This window comes from Antechinus flavipes, chromosome 5, assembly GCF_016432865.1.
Source record: "Antechinus flavipes isolate AdamAnt ecotype Samford, QLD, Australia chromosome 5, AdamAnt_v2, whole genome shotgun sequence".
NCBI lineage: Eukaryota > Metazoa > Chordata > Mammalia > Dasyuromorphia > Dasyuridae > Antechinus > Antechinus flavipes.
The window spans coordinates 187,352,644-187,374,244 of record NC_067402.1 but is presented as its reverse complement, the minus strand read 5'-3'; the positions used below and the strand labels follow the sequence as shown (position 1 = coordinate 187,374,244).

General features: G+C 36.6%; 1 protein-coding gene across 1 annotated transcript in view; it reads right to left on the bottom strand.

Annotated features, from left to right (window-relative positions):
- Window positions 1-259: 259 nt before the first annotated feature.
- Window positions 260-21,601, bottom strand: part of CD9 (CD9 molecule) — a 57,610-nt gene continuing 36,268 nt past the window's right edge. The window contains exons 3-8 of the mRNA XM_051963483.1: window positions 12,157-12,254; window positions 11,291-11,365; window positions 4,531-4,632; window positions 4,287-4,376; window positions 2,952-3,035; window positions 260-723 (exon numbers count right to left, since the gene is read on the bottom strand). Coding sequence (XP_051819443.1) covers window positions 658-723; window positions 2,952-3,035; window positions 4,287-4,376; window positions 4,531-4,632; window positions 11,291-11,365; window positions 12,157-12,254 — 515 coding nt within the window. The 3' untranslated portion in view covers window positions 260-657. The remainder of the gene's footprint in view (window positions 724-2,951; window positions 3,036-4,286; window positions 4,377-4,530; window positions 4,633-11,290; window positions 11,366-12,156; window positions 12,255-21,601) is intronic.

Here is a 21,601-nt window from a genome sequence, read left to right as displayed (position 1 = left end):
CTGGGAAGACTTGAGCATTTGTAAGTGTTTTATAACTTGTTTCAGTCTACTAACCACATAGGTAGAAGACTTTTTGATTGTTTACATAAGCAGAATTCCATTTTTGAATGAGTTGGGGGAGGGAAAGAGAAGATACACAAGGTATGAATGCTCCACAAAGAGCATCAATAAAGCATTTAAAAAAAAGTGGATTTAATTTAATTATTGAATGATAATAATGGTCAAGGGAGAGGAGGCCATTTAGAAAAACCAGTCAAACTTATTGTCATAATCTTTATTATGTATGAAATTGTCTTCAACATAAGTTACATCCTGATTAAATCTGAGATAAGACTTTTTTTTTTTTAATCTATTTAAAGGCCAACATGGTCCTTTATTCTATTCTGTACAATATTTTTAACTAGAGTCTAGCAAATATAGTACCTTTCATTGCAGGATTTCTTTGACCGTAAAAGCAAAAACCAAAAAACCCTCAACTATAAACATCGGTATCAAATAAGGCATTAAAAAGATAACAAATATAGAACAACTTTGTCCGTTTAAAAATGCAGAATGAATACTAAAGTTAGTGGCAAACAAAACAAAATAAAACAAAAGACACAAACAGAACAATTCTAGAGGGCAGATTTTCCTGCTCAGGGGTTGAAAGCAAAGACTCTAGACCATTTCTCGGTTCCTCCGGATAGCACAGCACAGAATCATACTGAAAATCATGCCAAAGATCTGGAAAGAGAAGAAGTCAGACATCAGATGGTTCTACTGGAAGGAGAGCAGCCTGTCCTGCTTGGCAAAGATACACAAGGATTGTAGAGAATAAGACAGATATTTTCAAACATGGTTAATGAAGTATTTGTGCTGTTTCACTCTACATACTTATTCTAAGGGAAAGTTTTATTTGAGAGTTCATAAGGAGTCATAGGTAAAGGATGGTTTTTTTTCCCTCCCAAAATCAAAAGTATCAATAAAATATTTAAAAAAGGAAAAATGAAGCATGCTGAAAGGAAGGCAATGTAATTATCATCTCCAAGATAGGGCAAATTACAAGCAGAATGTTGTCTACAGGAAGCTATTACTTAAGTTAGGTATCAGAGAATTTTCTGCTAAAATTTTCAGGAATCTAAAATTTGCTCTGAAAAATAGAGAACTTTCTTTCCCCAGAGATCTTTAGTATAAAAAAATTACAGCCAGAGTTAAAGCAAAAACCAAAAACAAACAAACAAACAAACAAAAAAAAACACAAAAAAACCCCTCAGCTATAAACATTGGTCTCAAATAAGGCATTAAAAAGATAACAGATATGGAACAATTTTGTCCATTTTAAAAATGCAGAATGAATACTAAAGTTAGTGGCAGACAAAACAAAATATCATAGAAGAGAGCAGCATAAAATATAATAGAGACAGAACACTAGATTAGGCGTCAGGGGACTTGTTCTGATTCCTACTTAATACCTAATTAATATTAATAATATAAGCACTTTTTTGGGCCCCAATTTCTCTGTCTATTAAAATCAGGAGTTTGGACTAGATGATTCCCTTGGGCTCTGGATCTTCAAATTCTAAACTAACAAGCCCAGAGGTAAAAAGACTTGTCTTAAAGTCAAAGAAGGAAAAAAATGGCAGAAGTAGGACCAGAATCCAGATCTTTAGATGAATGCATGATTATTTCCTCTGTAGTACTGATGTAATAGGACTCTGTCCCCTGATCTTTGTGGAGGGTGGACCAACTGGCCTGGGGAAATTCCTAAAAATGATTCCCCACCCACCTGAATCTGGCTCTGGGAAAACTTACCTGGTTCCCACGGGAAACTTTCACCTCCAACTGATCTGGGAAACAATCACCATCCTTATTGATTTGGAAATTAGCCCCTAATTACTTCCTAGCCTCAAACCACAGAAAGCTAAATAAAAAATAAGACTTGGTACCCCCAAACTTTGCTATCTTCCTAATCAGGAAGCAGCCCATTAAGAGAGAGTTTCTCAGTGAAATAAACCCATTGTAGGGATCCCCATTGCTGTTAGGGTATCCTCATCCCTCAACAGTATGAGGACCAGCTTGGGGGGATAACAAGGACTTCTTCATCAGAGGTCTTTGTTTTTGAATTCAAGTGGGAGATCTGTCTAAGAGTTCTTTGTCTAGATTAGAGGGAAACTTCTGCTTAAGAAGGGGCAAGCTCTTTTCCCACTTTATCAGTTTTTAGGGTGGGTATCCTGTTAAATTATGCCTAATTTCATCACAGATTAAAGAATGTTTAAGTTCCTAGATAGCTTACTTATATTAGGTAGGGCAACTGTTCTTAGCTACTGCTTAGAGACTTCAGAATAAATTGTAAGCTGTGTTGATAAGCCATAAAGTGAATTATTAGCTAGTTTAGGATTTTTTTTTTTAAAGTTTCATTCCAGAAGCTCTCTCATGCTGGTTTTGGAGCAAGGAATTAAAAGAGGTAAAAATAAATGAGCTCACAATGATCAGCACTGGTTTTTTAAAAAGCTGGCAAGGTAAGAGTTTACAATAAGGGCAAAAGGCAGTCTTAGGATTGTGTATAAATAAGGGCCTGAATAATTATATATAATCTGATATCAGCCCTTGGAAAACTGAGTGGTCCATATTTGTGAAGTTGAGAGGGGGGTGGTGTGGAGAATCATTGTCAACATAATTGGTAGTGTGACACACACAGAATGCACAATACTATGGGATCCCCCCTGCCCTATTTCAACTGTTCCTCCCCCATCACCTTTCCCTAAATGGTACCTACCACTTAACAAACCCCACACTGTTCATTCAAACCCTGGTTTAATGGTCCTATTCAGGTGCATATCTTTGTAAATACCAGTGCCCATCCAGGAGTGCAAACTTCTCAGGTAACTGAGGGCTGATTTACATAACTTCCTTTTTAACAGCCTACCATTACACCGTGAGCAACCAAGGCCTTCCTCCCCGCCCCTTCTCACCATAACAACAGCAATCCCTATGCCGACGGCTCCAATGATGTGGAATTTATTGTTGAAGACTTCCTCAATGGCTGTTGGGCAAGACTAGGGAGAGAATAGAAGCAGATGTATCACAACCCATGCTGTGGCCAGGCTTTACCTATTAGGTATTACTCATCTTACAAACAGCATGTTCTGGGATAAAAATGAGGAAAAGGCAGAGAACAGGAGAAATTAAGAGAAGAAATCCTGGTAGGGAAAACCTGGAAAAATGTGGAAAAGGGTTTACTAAAAACTGGTTGAGAGATATAGGGAAAAGTAAAATTTTAAGCTTTTGTCTCAGGGTTTGGATCTGGTCTCAGGTTAGGTACTTTCCTCTGAACCAAAATTGCATGAATGCAGCATATTTACAAAACATTTTACACTTCACCATCATCTGAGATTCATGACAAGCCTGGAAAGTTAGTAATATATTATCTTTGTTTTCCAGAAGAAAAAAAACAGAGGCTCAGAGATGTCAAAATTATTTGTTCAATAATATACAGATTAAGTATCAGATCAAGGAATTGAACCCGGGTTCACTCAGTCTTCTTTTAACTACACCATGTTAAAAACATTTATGTGGTGAATCAGAGAAGGGAGCTCTAAGTTTCTCTCTCTGTATATATATCTCTCTCTCTCTATCTATATAGATACATATCTATATATAGAGATACATCAATATCTATGTCTATCTTTATATATATATTACATATATTTATATAGAGAGATAGATATAACTATACACATATGTTTATTTATACCACCTCTATGAGACACTTTAGGCATATCTCACAGGGGATAGTGGGAACTGAATGTGGACCAAAACCTAGCATTTTCACTTTTTCTGTTGTTTGTTTGCATTTTGTTTTCTTTCTCATTTTTTTCCCTTTTTGATCTGATTTTTCTTGTGTTTCATCATAATTATGGAAATATGTATAGAGGAATTGCACATGCTTAACATATTAGATCACTTGCTGATTGGGGAGGAGGTGGAGAGAAAGGAGAGAAAAAAAACAGTGTTTTGTAAGGGTGAATATCAGAAATTATCCATGTATATATTTTGAAAATAAAAAGCTTTAATTTTTCCAAAAAAGATACTTAGGCATTACAGTGATTGCCAGGAACATCTGGGTTCTCTCCTGAGTGTCTCTATTTGCTTTGCTATGAGGTAGAAGGATATCAAACAGAAAAACACAGGGAAGACAAAGTTACCTGCTACCTCAGAGGGGAGAAGGGATTTTTTTTAGAAGATATTTGGAGACTATAGCTGGGGTGGGATGGGGTGGTGAGGAGAGAAGAAATTATTGGTTTTACCTTAATAGTTATGGTTGTGGCCAAGTCTGGGTGGGGGCAGGTGTCTGTGATAAACTGATCAAGAACTCCAGTCATACCGCAACAATTTAGCTGTAATGGAATAAGTGCAGAGCACATTAAAAAAAAGGGCAGAAAAGTTTGGTTCAATTATTAGCTAAGTTAGCACAACATAGACCAGCACATGCACTCACATCCCTACCCTTCTGACAAAGTCAGAGTAACTAAGCGTAAAAGGAAAACTTACCGCATGGTGGATGGCTTTGAGGGTGTCCCTGTATGGGGGGGTGTCTTTGGCCTTCAACTTGTTGTATGTTTCCTTATAAAATTCCTGGATTTCTTTAATCACCTATAGGTGGATGGATACAAGGAAAAAAATGTCTCTTATTCTACAAATTCTTTTACTCATTCTTGGTAGCAATTATTGAAAACTGTTTCTATTTAAATACTCCTCCTCCCTTCCCTCTTTTAGAAGATGAGTTCATTTCTTATTTTTGGAGAAAACAGAGTCCATGTGAGGTGAGCCATCATGTATCTTTCCTCTTCTCTGCAGGAGTTCACATTTTCCCTTCTCTCCATCCTTAATCTTCTCTTTACTGGCTCCCTTCTGCCTCCAAACACACTCAGGGGCCTTACATCTTCAAACAAAACCCAACCCTTTGCAACCATCGTTCTCATTCCATCTCCTTCTAATCATCTCAAGAGCACAAGTGGTATGGCAATGAAGGGAGCTATTTAGGGAGACATCAGAGTCACACTTTTATGAAAATGCACACACTCTGATGCTATTCTAGTCTGCTCTCTACGGCACGCTGGAATGTGTTTTGCGTAACATAAATCAAGTCCCACGGGTTCTAGAGAGTGAAGTCCTCAACAGGCTAGAATGATGAGTCAAATCGAAGAGGGAATCTATCTAAAAGCCTGTTTATGTGATTAATTTGTTTTTCTGAATCAGAATAACATAAATACATCATCCTAGCTCTGCTCAAGAGCAGAATCATAAAACCTATAAATACCAAGGACCTCATTGTCAACTTGAATCTACAGGAAGCCCTTTTGTATTATACAAAATTCCTAATTTACAAAATTGTTATGAAATTATCCATTGGTCCTAATTCTCTCCTCTGGGACCAAGCAGACACATGTCTAACTTTTCTTTTACAGAAAAGTCCTTAATTTGTTTTTCTAAATCAGAATATAACATAAATACACCATCTTAGCTCTGTTTAAGAGCAGAATCATAAAACCTATAAATACCAAGGATCTCATTGTCAACTTGAATCTATAGGAAAACCTTTGTATTATACAAAACTCCTAATTTACAAAATTTTTCATTTTGCTGTTTCACCCATTGGTTCTAATTTTCTTCCCTGGAACCAAGCAGACACACGTCTAACCTTTCTTTCATGGAAAAGTCCTTCATATCTTTGGACATCGCTATTGTGACCCTCTTATGGTCTTTCTTTTCAGACCTTCTCTAGGTTAGCTCCATCCAGACATTGTCCTATCAGAGAAGGTCATTTTCCCATCTTTTCTCAAGAAGTTCAATACCTGAACTCCAGTCATAGGACCAAAGATTTAGAGCTAGAAAGAAGTTATTTAAGTTGAGGAATGAGGAACCTAGGGCCCAGAGAAGCCATCTTTTGCCTGGGGACTTTAATATACAAGTTAATTCCACAAAATCTGTTTCTTCCTAGTTTAATCTTAACACCCATGATGGGCATCCACCTTGTCTGCATTCATCTGTGGTCCACCTTGGCTACACAAAGTGATGGTCATACCCTTGATCCCATTATTCATATAGGTTCTATTTCCATACTTCATAAATCTGGAATTCCTGAACAGAACCCTCTCTACTATTTTTATTTGTAAATGACCATTCCTCAGCCTGCTCATTTTCAGTCACTCCACACCCATTCTTCATCTTTCACAAGTCATTACAATGTCTTTACTCTTCTGCCTTCAAAATTTTGACTTTATAGTTAATCACATCAATTTTTCACTGTCTCTGACCTCAAATCCCTTTATCCTTTAGTCCTGTCAATCAAAAAGCATTTATTGTCCTAGCATCATGCATTCTAGACTCCCATTTTCTGCCTTCTTAGTTCTTACATAAGATAAATCACACAATTATGTTATATCTACAACAACTTTGTTATCTTATCTCTTTTTATTCTTCTCCCAATCAATGGTATTCCCTTAATTCATATCTGCCTGGGAAATTTAAAAGCCATTCATTAACAATTCTCTCTTCTAATAAATACTACATTTCAAGTCATGTCACCACCTCCCTTCATTTTTTCCCCCTCCTTTTCCTTCAAGTTCATAGGAACAGGTGGCTCTTTTTGATAACATCAATCCCTTTCCTCATGCCCTTGATCCCAAACCTTCCTCTTGCCTCTAAGAACTTTGCTCTTCAATCATCCCTTTTGGTTTAATTTTTAACTCCTCCTTATCTGTTGCTGTATCTATTCTGTGTAGATCTCATGGCTTTATCTCTCTTATTCTTTAAAGACCTTCACTTGATCTAACCATCCTATCAAGCTATCATCCAATACTTTTTGTTTCTTGTTTTATATGCAGATTTCAAGGAAAAGATATCTACAATGAATGCTTCCAGTTTCTCAACTCCCTATGATAGGGCTTAAATCCCTACAATTTAACTGGAACTACTTTCTTGAAAGTCACTAGTGACTCTTGGTTGCCAAATCCACTAACCTTTACTAAGCTCTCCCCTTTTTGACTTCTTTGTAGTGTTTGAAGTACTGACCACCTCCTTTTGAATAATTTCTCCTCCCTGAGATTCAAAACATTGTATTGATGGATCCTTCTCAATCTCCTTTCTAAGATCTTATCTTTCTGAAGTTACGCCCAAATCCATATATCCTGTTCTCCTAGACCTCCAATCTGACAGGACTAAAGGATAAAGGGATTTGAAGTCAAAGACAGTGAAAAATTGATGTGATTAACTATAAAATCAAAATTTTGAAGGCGGAAGAGTAAAGACATTGTAATGGCTTGTGAAAGATGAAGAATGGGTGTGGAGTGACTGAAAATTGTATTGAAAACAGAGCAGGCTAAGGAATGGTTATTTACAAATAAAAATAGTAGAGAGGGTTCTGTTCAGAAATTCCAGTCCCCTAACTCCCATCACTTGTTGGACATCTCCACTAGGATGTCCCAGAAGGCATCAGCAGGTTCCAACCAGAATTTGTTACCATTCCCCTAAACTCTTCCTTTCTCCTACCTTCCTTTTTTCTTTTTTAAAATTTCTTTTTATTTTTTCCCTTTTTCTTTCAAAGATACTAATATTCTCCCAGGCACCTGGGTTTGAAACCCAAGTGTCAACTTGGACTCTACATTTCCTTCTCTGCCTGATATTTGATCAGTTAACAAATTCTGTGGCTTCTACATCCATGATATCCTCTTGTGTCCATCCATTTCTTCTCACTGACATCTGAGCTACTCTAGGTTTTCTTTACTTTTTCCTTGGGTTCACAATCTCTTCTCAATTGTTTTCTTTACACCTGCTTTCTGTGTTCTTCAATCCAGCTAGCTAAGTCGCCTTTTCTAAAGCACTGGTCTGACAGTGTCATTCTCCTATTTATTAAACTTCAAGAGTTCCCTATTGCTTCTAAAACAAAATTTTCAGTCCTTTACAGTCTGGTTTCAGTCTATCTTTCCTGGCAGATTATATGCTACCTCTCCTCAGACATGTCACATTCTAGTCAAATTAGCCTACTTAATATTTCCTGCGTATATTTTATTCTCTGCCTAAATACCTTTATATAAAGGGGCTTTTGTATAATACCTAAAGTATTTTCCCTTCTTACCTCTGACTCTTGGAATCCTTAGCTACTTTCAAAACTTGAGTGACTTTTTCAAGGACTTTTTCCTGATTTTCCAAGTTGTTAGTGTCCTTTCTGAAATTATTTTGTACTTTTTTTGGTATACTTCTTATTTGTGGAAAACTGACCTCAGAGGCAGGAAGATCTAGGCTCAAGAACCTTCTCTAATATATACTGCAAGTCAATTTAGCAAGTCATTTAATCTTAAGTGTTCCAGACAACTCTCTGACACTGTATGTTTCAAAACAGGTGTCAATCTGTGTTGGTGAAGGAAGTTTTCCTTACTGAAATCAGAGGCATGATTCGAGTCAAAAAATAAATTCTAATCTTTACTTCTCTGGGAACATGTTGTGTCTCCCCAGGAAAATGCAAGTTTCTTGAGAACAGGGATGTATTTTATTCTTTGCCTTTTTTGTTCTCTCCTTGAAATCTCTCCATGGACCCCAAGTTAAGGCTTGTTACTTACTTTATTTTTTAAAGAAGTCAATTTTTTTTTTCATAAAACCAAACACACCAAGTTAATATTTCCATTTCTTTTCATGCCCTTCTTTGGATAAAACTAGAAAATTACAGAACTGCTATAAATTACAAGGACTCTGACATAGAGATGAGATGGATGGTCACAGAATTTCCTTTCATCTCTAAGGTTGAGGATCTCAAGTGATCATATTGTGAATAAAGTTGTTTGCTAAGGATTTAAATGTTTTTTTCCTTTTTCCAGTCATAACTGAACAAATACTAAGTGCTTGCTTCTTATAAGACATTATGATAAGTATTGAGGAGAGGTATAAGATTCATTACTTTTAAAATATCATCAGATGGCATGAATTTAAAAGAGTTTCATTATACTTTGAACATTGCCCAATTCATCTAAGTATTTCCTAAATGTGTAACTCAGAACTGGATACGGAACTCCCCATTTCATCTGAACAGGGCAGAGTGCAGGGTTACTATTTCCCTTAGTCCCAGATATAGGCTAAAATTTCATTAGCTTTTCTGATAATGAAGCAATACTGACGCAAACTGAACTTGTAGGCCACCAAAATCTTAAGATTTCCCTCCAGACAAATCATATCACTAACATATCACTAGACTGTGAGCTCCTTGAAAGTAACTTTTTTTTTTTTTTTGCTTCTTTTTGTATCCCCAGAATTTAGCACATTGCATGGCACATAGTAGGTACTAACTGACATATGAAATAGATTTTTTTGAATCCAAGTAGAAACTTTATATTTACTACTATTGAATTTTATCTCATTTATTTTATCCCCCAAATCCTAGTCTGTTAAGATTCTTTTTTGACCCTTAGTTTTTCATCTAATATATTAGCAATAATAAATTCTTTTATCCAGGTCATTCATAAATACGTTAAATGGTATAAAAGCAAACACAGATTTCTGGGGTACTCCTCCTTCCAAAGTGACACTGAACCTCTAATATTACTCTTTAGGTCTGACTATGCAACCATTTATATTCAAACTGTACTATTTTCTAGCCCACCTTTCTCCACCTTGTCTACAAGAATGGCAGGAGACACTGATAAATGTCTTGCTAAAATCTAGGTATCTCTATGTGTAGAATTCATTTGATCTATTAATCTAATAATCCTGTCTAAAAAAAAAAAAAAGAAACTTAGGTTGGCCTGAGCTGTTCCTGATAAAGCCATGTTTACTCTTTATCACTCCTTGTCGTCTCTATTGATTTTCTTCTAACACTGCAGCTGTTTTCTAATGGTATCTAGCTTAGCATATCTCTCTATCTCTGGGTACATGTATACAGTTAATAATTAAACTCAATTATACCATTAAAGCTTAAAATTATACCAAGACTTTGGAGGTATCCTTCTTTAACTCTTCATTTCTCTACTTAAATGTGAAATGAGAGTGATATTAATCATTTTGCATAAAAGAGCAATAAAGAGAAAATACTAAAGTATTTTCCAACAATGAGCTGGAATGATACAGCTAATGGAGAATATGTGTCTCCAAATTTGCAAAGGAAATGTGGCTGATGTACTGAATTTCACAAAAGATATCCTCTTGGAGTAATTCTGTTCTAATTGGCCTTAAGTGACAGAAGTTTTGTTAAGTTCAGAGGAGCCAACTTCTTAAGACTGTAAATTTCTAGTAAATAAGGAGTGTGTGTGTGATATTCTTTAAAAAAAGAACATTATATAGGATTATTGTTTAGTATGTTCTTATCAATGAAGTTAGTGGATAAAGAGCTAGAACCAGAGTCAAAAAGAGTAATTGGAAAATTACTGGACACATGTATCTAGATTTACATCCAAAACATATAGAACTATACTACACATCTATATGTATATAGATGTGAGCATTTATCCACATTTATATCCATTTGCATGAATATATAGCTATATATGTAGGTGTGGACATACACAGTGGGCATCTCAAGCCTCAGTGAAGTTTTAGGCTTCCATAGCTTAATTTCCACACTGAAAAGGAAGGATGAGAAAGAAATCTCTTTCCAGCTTTGAGCATTCAGTTGTTCTTCCACCCTCCAACTCATGTGCCATTTTCTCATGTGATTCCTTTACAATGCAGTCAAACTAAATGACTCTCCATTTCTTTGTCTTGCTCATGCCATTCCCCTTGCTCAACATTTCTTACCCATCTCCAGAATTTTACCTTCTTCCCCCAAATCTTCTTAGATTACCTCAGGTAGATAAGATCTCTCTTAGCTCTGAAACTATAGAATATTTTTCACCTCTTAGAACAGTCATCATGTTCTGCCTTGTATTCTAGTTATCTGTCATTGTTTTATCTCCTCTACCAGAGGAAAAATCTTGTTTTCTACAGTTTTATAATCTCCATAATATTTATGGCTTTACATTTATTGAATAGATACTCTATATATACTGACTCAATAAAGATAAGTATTATATATATATATGTGTGTGTGTGTGTGTATATACACACTTGTCAAGTAACAACTTCATGATAAACCAAGTATATATATATATGTGTGTGTGTGTGTGTGTGTATGTGTGTGTGTGTGTGTGTGTGTGTGTATACACACTTGTCAAGTAACAACTTCATGATAAACCAAGATTTTGTTAAAGACTGGCAAAGAGGGGGAGCAATGTCACTTCTTCAAACCCATGCAAGAAATGGAAGAGTCCTTTCAGGCAAAACTTACCTCATCTTTGTGGGAATAACCCCAGATGGCAGCAGCTATTTCAATGGCAAAAATCACCAAGAGGAAGGCAAAGAACTAAAAGACAAAAATGGGGATCAGGTATCAGGATTAAAACACCCATACGCACACCAAATAGTTAGAGCATGTGATTTCAAGATGTGTTTTGTATAATTTTAAAACATATCCTTTGTAGAATTCTCAATGTGTCCTGAAAAAAAAGGAGGATGGAAACTCTAGGGAATGGTCTTCTGGGGACACAAATAATTAGTCACATGCCAGGGGAAAAAAGGGAAAGTATTACAGTAGCAGTAGAATTAAAAGCAGGGGGGAAAAAAGCCAAGGATTCAGAAGAGATAAAACATGGATAATAGGAATTTAATAAATTTACAAAACATGGCCACATTTTACTTGCAAAGATCCTAAATCTTGGGAAAAGGGACAAGAAGTGGTAGATGCTGGGAAATGTTAAGGGAGTTATTTTTAGTGGAGAGAGGTCAAAGATACCTGTGGATTCAGGGAAAAAAAGCAAACGTGGTCTTCAAAAAAAGAAAAAGCAAAGTTCTGGCACTTAGTTGTCTAGGGACAGCCATGGGATAGATTCCAGGAGGAAAGAAGAGAAAACCAGTTACCACCAGGGAGGAGAATTACATATAATGAGACTGATCACTCACCACCCCCATCTCTTGCTGAAACATAGGGGGGGGGGGGGGGGGGGGGCTACTCCAAGAAAGAGTGCTAGGGGAGATATTGGGACAGTTCATTTCCTCAGAGAACCCTATTATTCCAAGCCAAAGAGGGGTTCTGTGCTATCTGGAACACAGAGGATCAGAGGAGGGTGATGAGACAACTTTAAAAGGAACACTCACCAAACCCAGCATGCACTGTGACTCCTGTACAGCCCCACAGCAACCCAGGAATCCTACCAGCATCATGAGGGCACCAGCCCCAATCAGGATATAAACACCTAAAAGGACAGATGGGAGAAAAGGAAAAACACTGTAGTTTTACAATCAGTTTTTAGTGCAGCTTTGCAAATAGTTTTTTTTTTTTTTTTTAAATTATCTACTGATGTATTTTGTACACTAAGCTCAAGGAAAAAAAAACATGGTGAAATTGTAAGAATATTGGATTTAGAGGCAGAAAACATAATTGAATCACTCTTGAACTCTTCATTTCTCTACTCAAATGTGAAATGAGAGTGATATTAACCATTCTTTTAACAAGACTGGCTGGAATGAGATAGCTAATGGAGAATATGTGTTTCCAAATCTGCAAAGGAAATGTTTAACAATCCAAAGGAAGTGGCTGATGTACTGAATTTCACAAAAGATGTTCTCTTATAGTAATCGGATCGGACTTAAGTGATAGAAGTTTTGTAAAGTTCAGAGTTGCCAGCTTCTTAAGACTGTAAATTTCTAGAAAATAAGGATATTGTGTGTGTGTGTGAAATTTTAAAAAAGAACCTTATTTAGGATCATTGTTTAATATGTGCTTATCAATAGTAAATAATGAGTTAGACTTGCAGTCAAGAAGACAGTAACTGGCAAATTATTGGATGAATAAATCATTTAACCTTTTTTAAAGTTCAATGTTCTATCCCTTCTTCTCTCCTCCCAATTCCTTTCCTGAAATGCTAAGCAATCTGCTATAGGTTATACATGTACAGTCATGTAAAACATTTCCATATTAGTTATTTTGGGGGAGAAAACTTGAACTAAAAAAAAGAAAGGGAGAGGGAAAGAAAGAAAAACAGTATGTTTCAATTTGTATTCAGTTCTTCTCTAGAGGAGGATAGCATTTTTCATCATTTCTTTGGGAATTGTCTTGGATGACTGTATTCCTGAGAAAAACTAAGTTGTTCACATTTTATTCTACAATATAGATGTTACTAATATTCCCCTGGTTATGTTCACTTCACTCTGCATCAGCTCATGTAAGTTTTTCCAGGTTTTTCTGTAGTCTGACCGTCATTTCTTATAGCCCAATATAATCCAGTATAATCATACACCACAACTCATTTAGCCATTCCCCAATCAGTGGACATCCACTCAATTTCTAGTTCTTTGTCACCACAAAAAGAGTTGCTATAAATATTTTACTACAAATAGATTCTTCTCCTTCTCCTGTTACTTAAAAAACAAAATAAACTGTTTGCAGTAGTACTTCTGGATCAAAGGTTATGTACAGAACCTGATGGTCCTTTGCAAATAATTCCAAATTGCTTTCTAGAGTGGCTAAATCAGTCTACAATTCCACCAACAGTGCATTCGTGTCCCAGTTCCCCCACATTCCACCCAAAATTTATCATTTTCCTTTTTTTTGTCATATTAGCCCATCTGATAGGAGTAAAGTGGTACCCTAGAATTGTTTTAATTTTCATTTTTCTAATCAATAGTGGTTTAGAAGCATTTTTTATGAGACATGGGATAGTTTTGATTTTTTTGCCTAAAAACTGCCTATTTTTCTTTGACTATCAACTGAGGAATGAAAAATTTGATTATATATCTGAGAAGTAAGGCCTTTATCAAAGAATTACTATAAAATTTCTTCCTACTTTTCTGCTTTCCTTCTAATTTTGGCTACATTGGTTTTATTTGTGTAGACTTTTCAATGTAATATAATCAAAAATATTTATTTTGCGATGATCTCTCTTGTTTGTTCCTAAATTCTTCCCTGATCCATAAATCTGATAGAAAAACTATTCCATGCTCTCCTAATTTCCTTATGGAATCCCCTTTTATGTCTTAATCATGTACCAAAATATACCTTATCTTGGTATATAGTGTGAGATGTTGGTCTGTACCTAGTTTCTGCTATAGGTTTACCAGATTTTCCAGCAGTTTTTTGTCCTCAAAGGTTGAATCTTTCAGTTTATCAAACACTAAATTGCTACGATCATGTACTGTGACCCTAATCTATTCCATCAATTTATTTCTTAGTATCAAGTTGTTGATGAATTTTTTAAATGCTGGAGGACGTGAGAGAGGAAAAGCCCTGACTTTGGAGAGCTTTGCAAATGAAGATATCCATTGGCTTGGTGGAACACTGTCCTTTTTAGAGGCTATAACATGCTCTAATTTTTAAAAAAGGATAGAACATTGTTATTCATTGTCTTAGAGTACAAAGACTCAGAAATGTCTTTGGGATACTTACTATATTACAATACTACAATTTCACATTCAGGGAGCATTTCTAAAACTTCTCTTATGGTCCAGTGATGTATTTGTCCCTATTTTACAAACGAAAAAAAGTAGAATGATTTGCCCATGGTTTCATGGCTAGTTACAAAATGAGACTAAACGACCTAAAGGCCCTCTTCTTGCTCTAAAATAGTTTATATTATTTTATTTGGATTCATGTATGTTTAGAATGGAAAGCTTTTGGTCACGAATGTGGAGTGGAACTTGATAAACAACACCATTAAGGGCTGAAAAGTAAAAGGATTTGGAAAGAAGATGGGGGATATGGATGGGTGCTTCATAGCACAAGCACTAAGGTTGGTGGGGAGGGGTCCATTCTGGCCATACTCTGCCAGAGGGCCAGGGAAGGAGACTCCAGAGGACCCAACTTTTGTATTTGTTTGTCTTGCCAGGTTATTGTGTATGCTATTGTTCTCAGAAATGATAAGCATAATTAATCACAATTAAATAAATTAATGACAATTAAACAATTAAACCTAATTGTGTGTCTATACATCGTCTCATGGGACAGTTGACTTTCTGAGTTGAACCTGTTAAGTCCAAGACACTGTGGAAAGATAAAAAAAATTTTTTTCTCTGACTTCAGCAGGTCTGAGAAATTGGACCTGTGAGCTTCCTGGCACAGGGAGCTCCTGCAGGGAAGCTTCATTTACCTACGCCAAACTGGCAGCTTCTTAGAGTCTTCGAAGGTTGACTGGGGCACGGGGAGATTGAGTTCTTTGGCCAAGTCACAGAGCCAATGCTTAGAATGGGGAAGGAGCTACTCGTCCAGTCTGGCTAGAAATAGAGTTCACCAACAACAGCGTTAGGAAACGGCTCCCTTGTTGTCTCTTTTTTTGGGCCTGTTTACATAGGTGTTTCTCCCTCATTAGAATGTAAACTCCTTAAAAGCAGGGAGTTTTTGCTTTTTTTCGTTGTATCTTTAGCTCTTAGTCAATATTAAGACTAGAATTCAGGTCTTCAAGATTCTATGAACATGGTGTATGGTCTCTCACGAATACACAGAATTACATTTAAAAAGGATAGCTACTAACATGAGTAGTGTTGAGATTATAAGACTAGAACCATATGGTCATAGAGATAAGACCTGAAAAGAACCTCAGAGTGCTTCTAAATTAACTCCCTCAGTTCTCAGATGAGGAAGCTAAACTTCAGAGAGGTTAAGGGATTTGTCTGATCACAAAGATAAAAAGCAGAGGCAGCATTTAAAGTCAAGTCCTCTGCCTTCTAAATTCAGTGCTCTTGTCTCTAGAGACCCAGAGGTATTGCTTCTTTCAGGGACTTTATGCTCTTATTTATTTTTAGTTTTGTTTGTTCAATAATTTTCTTACTTTCAATTTTATTAATTTCTCGTTTTATTTAATAGTCTTACTTTTGATTTTTATTCATATCCTTTTATTTTCAGAATTTCAAATTTGGCATATTTTTTTGTTGTTGTTTATTCAATAGTTTTCTTATTTTCAAAATTTCAAATTTGGTATTTAATTGGGGATTTAAAATTTGTCCTTTTTATAGCTTTTTTAGTTGCATGCCCAATTCATTGATCTCTTTATTTTTTTCACATAAGCATTTAGATATAAAATTTTCCCTAAGGCTTTAAGCATTTTATTCATTCGTATGTATGTATGTATTTTTTGCTGAGGCAACTGTGATTAAGCAACTTGCCCAGGGTCACACAGCTAGGAAATATAAGTGTCTGAGAACCGGTGTGAACTCAGGTCCTCCAGAATTCAGGGGTGATGCTCTAGCTAGCTGCCCTGCATTTATTTCTATTTATGAAGTTTAATAACCACTTCCATTTTATGGATAGGGAAAAAAAGGCTTAAAAATGGACTTATTGAAAATCAGCAAACAGGATGGCAAAGGTTGTCATCCCCACTCTGTATATCCAGACCAGAAATCCCCAGGCTCAACTTGGTACTGAGCCCAGCTTTGCATACAACCACCAATATGAGTGATGAGGGACTGAAAGCCAAAAATTCCTATTTCCTCTGTCTTCAAGGACCACCTCCTATCTGCAATGAATGATACTTAGTCTTACTGCAAAATCCTTGCTAATTATGGTTTCTGGACCATTCCAGGGTTGGATGGCTTATCCAAGGGGAGAAGTACAATCCCAAATTATATTTAAATGTTGGGTTTCATAGAATCATATAGTGTTGAATGCAATAGGTATAAATTCTGCACCAAACCAGTACAATCATAAAAGATCATTAGCAGCTAATATTTTATGGTTCTTTCTGATAAAAAAATGTTTTCCTCAAAAAAAAAAAAAAAAAATCACATGACAGAGAGAGTACAAGTATCATTTCCATTTTAGAGAGGATGAAATTGGGGCTCCATGAGTTTAACTGATTCTCACAGCCACAAAACTAGAAAATGCTAGAAGGCGGAATTTGAAACTAGGACTCCTGGCTCCAAGTCCAGTGCTTTTTAACCTACTAACAATGCCTCTTAGTTGGGAGTTAGGAGGCTGAAGTTCTGAACTCAGAGCTGCTTCCAAGTTGGCCATCCTCCCTCCTGCATTTTCCTGCTGCTACCTGGGGCATGGAAAGGATGAGTTAAATCAAAGCATTCTACAATCTGGCTCTAATCTACTTCTCTGGCTCTGTTTCACAGCACTATTCTTGGTAAACTCTACATGTCCAGCCAGCCTGGACAAGTAACTACTTCCCGAACTTGACATTATATCATTGCCTGTCTCCAAGAATTTAAATAATACACCTTCCTTCATATTCCTTATCTTGTTTCTGCCTTTCTGGATCTGGACCCCAATTCTTGGGACTTTCCTTCCTCAATCAACTTTTATTTACTTATTTCTGGATTTATTACAGCCTCCAGGACAAGACAAGCTTCTAGAGGATTAAGGATATTTGACATCCTTTTATCCTTGGATCCTGGAGCCAGTACAAATTTGGTGATTAAACATTCTTTATTGAATTGAATGAAAGGTGGTGCAGAATTTGTTGTCAAAAAGAGTTTAAATCCAACCTCAAATAAACTTAGTAGTTGTGTGACCCTGTGTAAGTCAATGGACCTCTGTGTGCCTCAGTTTCCTTATTGTAAAATAAGGAATTTTGTATAAGGAAATATTGTAAAATGGAGATGATAATAGTAATAGTACCAACCTCCCAGGGTTGTTTTGAGGAGAAAATGAAAAAATCTGTAAAGTGCTATAAAACACATTAAAGTGCTATGTAAATGGGGATAATAATAATAGTACTAACCTCCCAAGGTTGTTTTGAGGAGAAAATTAGAAATCTGTAAAGTGCTTCACAACACATTAAAGTGCCATGTGAATGTTAGCCATTATTCATAAAGGGAGCGATTAAGAAAAAAATCATTTACAATTTATGAAAGTGGAAAGATTCCTCTGAATCTGTTCAAATCCTATTTCATATAATAGAGAGAGACCACGATTACAGGAATGGGGATTAATAGAACTTAATGTTTAGAAAACACCCCTATTATTTGGTTATCTGTTCTAGTGGTTAGAAAAATCAAGCATAAGGTTCTCTCAATGATTTTTTTTTTTTTTTTTTTTTTTTTACTCTTGACAGGAATAGAACAGGTTGTTGGTAAAGATGGGGACTTTTTCTGGTTAGTCAGATATTTATTAAGCATCCACCACATGCCAGGTACTGTGCTAAGTGTTAGGAATACCAAGAAAGCCAGAATTCAGACCCTGCTGCTCTCAAGGAGCTCCCAGGCTAATGAGGGAGACCCTATGCAATCGCTTTTAGCCGGAGATATCAAATTATATAGTAGTCTAATCAGAAGAAGGTCCCTTAGTTAACGTTTTTAGACTAGAGTTAGGTTTTAAAACGGACTGCTTATTTAGCCTCCAAGAGAAATTCCACCCTTATTTTCAACCCCAAATTCTTAGGATCAGCAGCCAATGATAAGCTTGTTACAGTTTACAAAACAAATGCATGTTAGCTTTTTGAGTCTGACTCATGGAAAAAGTCATCTGTCACTAGACATTCTCTCCTCTAGGATTACAGTATTAACTTCTGTAATAACCATGTTGTTTATCCCATTCTTTCAAGCAGGCACTTTGGGCCTCATACACATTAACAGGCATTTGAATTAGGAAAATTCGAATTCTGGGTGTGACAGTTAGGAAATGCAGAGATGGCCATCTCACCGGGAAGATAGGGCTAGTTTTCCCAGATTCAGCAAAAGAAAAATTTCCTACTTGTTCCTCTTGCCCCCATTTCCTCTACTGAAATGGTACTTATTTAGCTAACTGTACCAGAGAATTCCCAGATCACCTAGGGTTTTTTTTTTTTTTTTTTTTTAATATATATTATAAAGCCCAGGAAAACCTTTGAATTCTACTTATTTGGAATGAATGTATTTCTCATTTCTTTCTTATCAAAGAAACACATATTGGGATTAGCTTTGGGAAATGACTTTATATATCAGCTTCTCTTGATATTTATTTTTGTCATAATCAGCAAGTTCTTTCTTTGAAAATCAGTATCCTTTAGGTGGCCCAGTGGAATAACAATTTATTGTCTTTTTCAGATGCCCAAAACATCTGGTTGCCTGCTCAGGTCAAAACACATTTCCCCCACCCAATGATAGGAAACTCTTCCCTTATCCCAATACATTTAGTCCAAGCATCTTACCCTCAACTGATCACAAGGAACCCAGCCATTAGCATTAAACCCTCCCAATGCCAAAAGCTTTATCACAGTCACCTATGAAGGTTCTCTCTGACATAGACCTTCTGGTAGGACTACTCCCACTGTAAGAACTCCAGCTGTTAGCAACAGGGATGGGCTGTTCACTCTGTTAATCCTTGGGGTGCCCTTATCTACTGAGGGGCCTGGAATATGTCCTGAGAACAATGATACTGACATACTGGTACCTAGATGGATCCAACTCTCAGGCCCAATTCATGAGATTCTCATTCTGCCTCAGCATGCATAAAAAGCACTGAATAAATGTTCCAAAGTATATTGTTCATGCTTGTCCGAGTGACTTGTTCTGATCACTTAAATAAGTAACTGGGCTACTCCTACTGCTTCAACTTCCAAGTACAAGTCGGGGCTCATTCCTGCTGGGATCCCAATTTATCAAGAGTCTTTGTGGAGGAAGAAAGGGTCGCTACTACCTGGACCCAGGGGTAAAGCTTCTGGGCTTATTCTCATGCAATAGGACTTCTAAGAAGTTTCTGCAAACCATCTGCTCCCTAAAATGATGATGGAGGTGAGATTAAAACTAGAGCAACTTCTCTCTAGAAACTCTACAGTACAGTTGTATTTTTCAGCCCTTACTTAATTGCCAAAACATTTCCAACCCCAGAGTCATACAGTACGTCTGTTATACAAAATGTTATCTATTATTCACCCCAATAATTAGCTGAGACGGAGCCGGTTTGCTATTATCAAGGATACAAATCACCCACTTCAGCCATGCCCAGTGATGCCTGTGGCATCTGGCATATGTAGTGAAGAGAGAGTAGGAAACGGCTGGCAGATAAGAAATGGGCATGAGATCAAGGGAATAACCACTTGGGCTAACCTATGGCCACGTCCCACCCAACATGATTTCCCATTATCTTTATTCATATAGTGGTGGTTGTGCACAGTTAATAAGAAGCTGGCTTCAAGTTCAAAGTCTGCCTATGATCCTAAGTAAGTCACTTCTACATTTCAATTCTTTTTAAATTTTTATTATTATTATTTTTGCTGAGGCAATTGTGATTAAGTGAACCTGTCAATTCTTGAAACAATTCCCTAAGTCTATAAAATGCTGGACTTATCAGTAGAGGGAATTTCCTAAACCACTGAATTCACAGATCTATTTCCCTGTAGAAAGTGGCTGCCTTACAAAAACGTTCAGCCTATCCAGAAGAAAGTAGTATCTGAAAAATGGTACCTGTGATTAGCTAGAAAAAAATTGCAGTAGTTACGTATTAATGATACTAGAAGTTCTCAATGTTTTTGACTGTAGCTTTTTTTTTTTTTAAACAGAGGGAGGAAGGTTCTATTTTTGTATTCTTTAATAAACAATTCTTAAACAGTCTGCCTATCCAAAAGAAAAAAGGTTTGGCTTCTTGAAGGTGATCTTGAGGGGCCTTTCCAAGTCTAAATCCCAGGAACCTGTGAGATTTCCTGGTTTGTTCCTCAAGTCCAGTTGCACAATGGTTGCCCCTTAGGGTTTTGGACTTAGTTGTCCAGGATGGTGTGAGCTTGAGAAACAAATCTCAAAAGCTTTTAGGTCTGCACACAGCCAAAGGCAGCTGATCTGGCTTTCCGAGGGGTTAGTCTGGGTTGCTGATAGTATATGCATGTATCTGTGTGTGTGTATGGCGGGGAAGGAATCACACAGTTCCTTCTCCATGAGTGGCAACAAGGATCAGGCTCTTGACTGGCTCTTTCCTACTCTTCCAAGCATTCAGGGCCATTTTTCAGCTGGAGATATTCCTGCAATGACCCAATTTCTCCAAGTCCAAGTGAAAGAAGGGCTTGCCCCTCAATGTGACATGGAGACTACCTTCCAAACCATAGGGGAAAGGTTTCATGGCAAGGGAATAAGCATCTATATAGTGCTTACTATGTGCAAAGTGTTTTATACAAATAATGTCTTATTTGACAGATAACACCTGAGAGATAATATTCCCATGTTTCCACAAGTCTCCACCCATTCATTCCATTTTACAAAACAGAAGGTAGCCAAGGTGTATTTTAAATCTGCCGTCGTTGGCAAATTCAGCCAGCATCCAGGACACAGTCAATAAAATAAACATCAGCAATCAGAAAGGGGAGGTTATTCATCCTGTAGGGAGTACAATGAAAGAATTAAGGGCCTCTTTGGGGGAGGAGGTAGAATATTGGTATGCCTTTGGGCTTATGTCAGGAAGAAGCATTGAAATGACTTTTTAATTTTCTTTATTGGCAACTTTGCTTTCCCTAAAGTATGGATCAGAGAATCTCAGAGATGGATAGAAGGAAACAAGCATTTATTAAGTACCTGCTATGGTATGGGTCAAGCACACTGATTTTATACTTACAAATATAATCAAGTCGTCTTCACAACCACCTTGTGAGGTAGGTGCTACAATTATTCCAATTTTAAAGTTAAGAAAACTGAGGTTAAG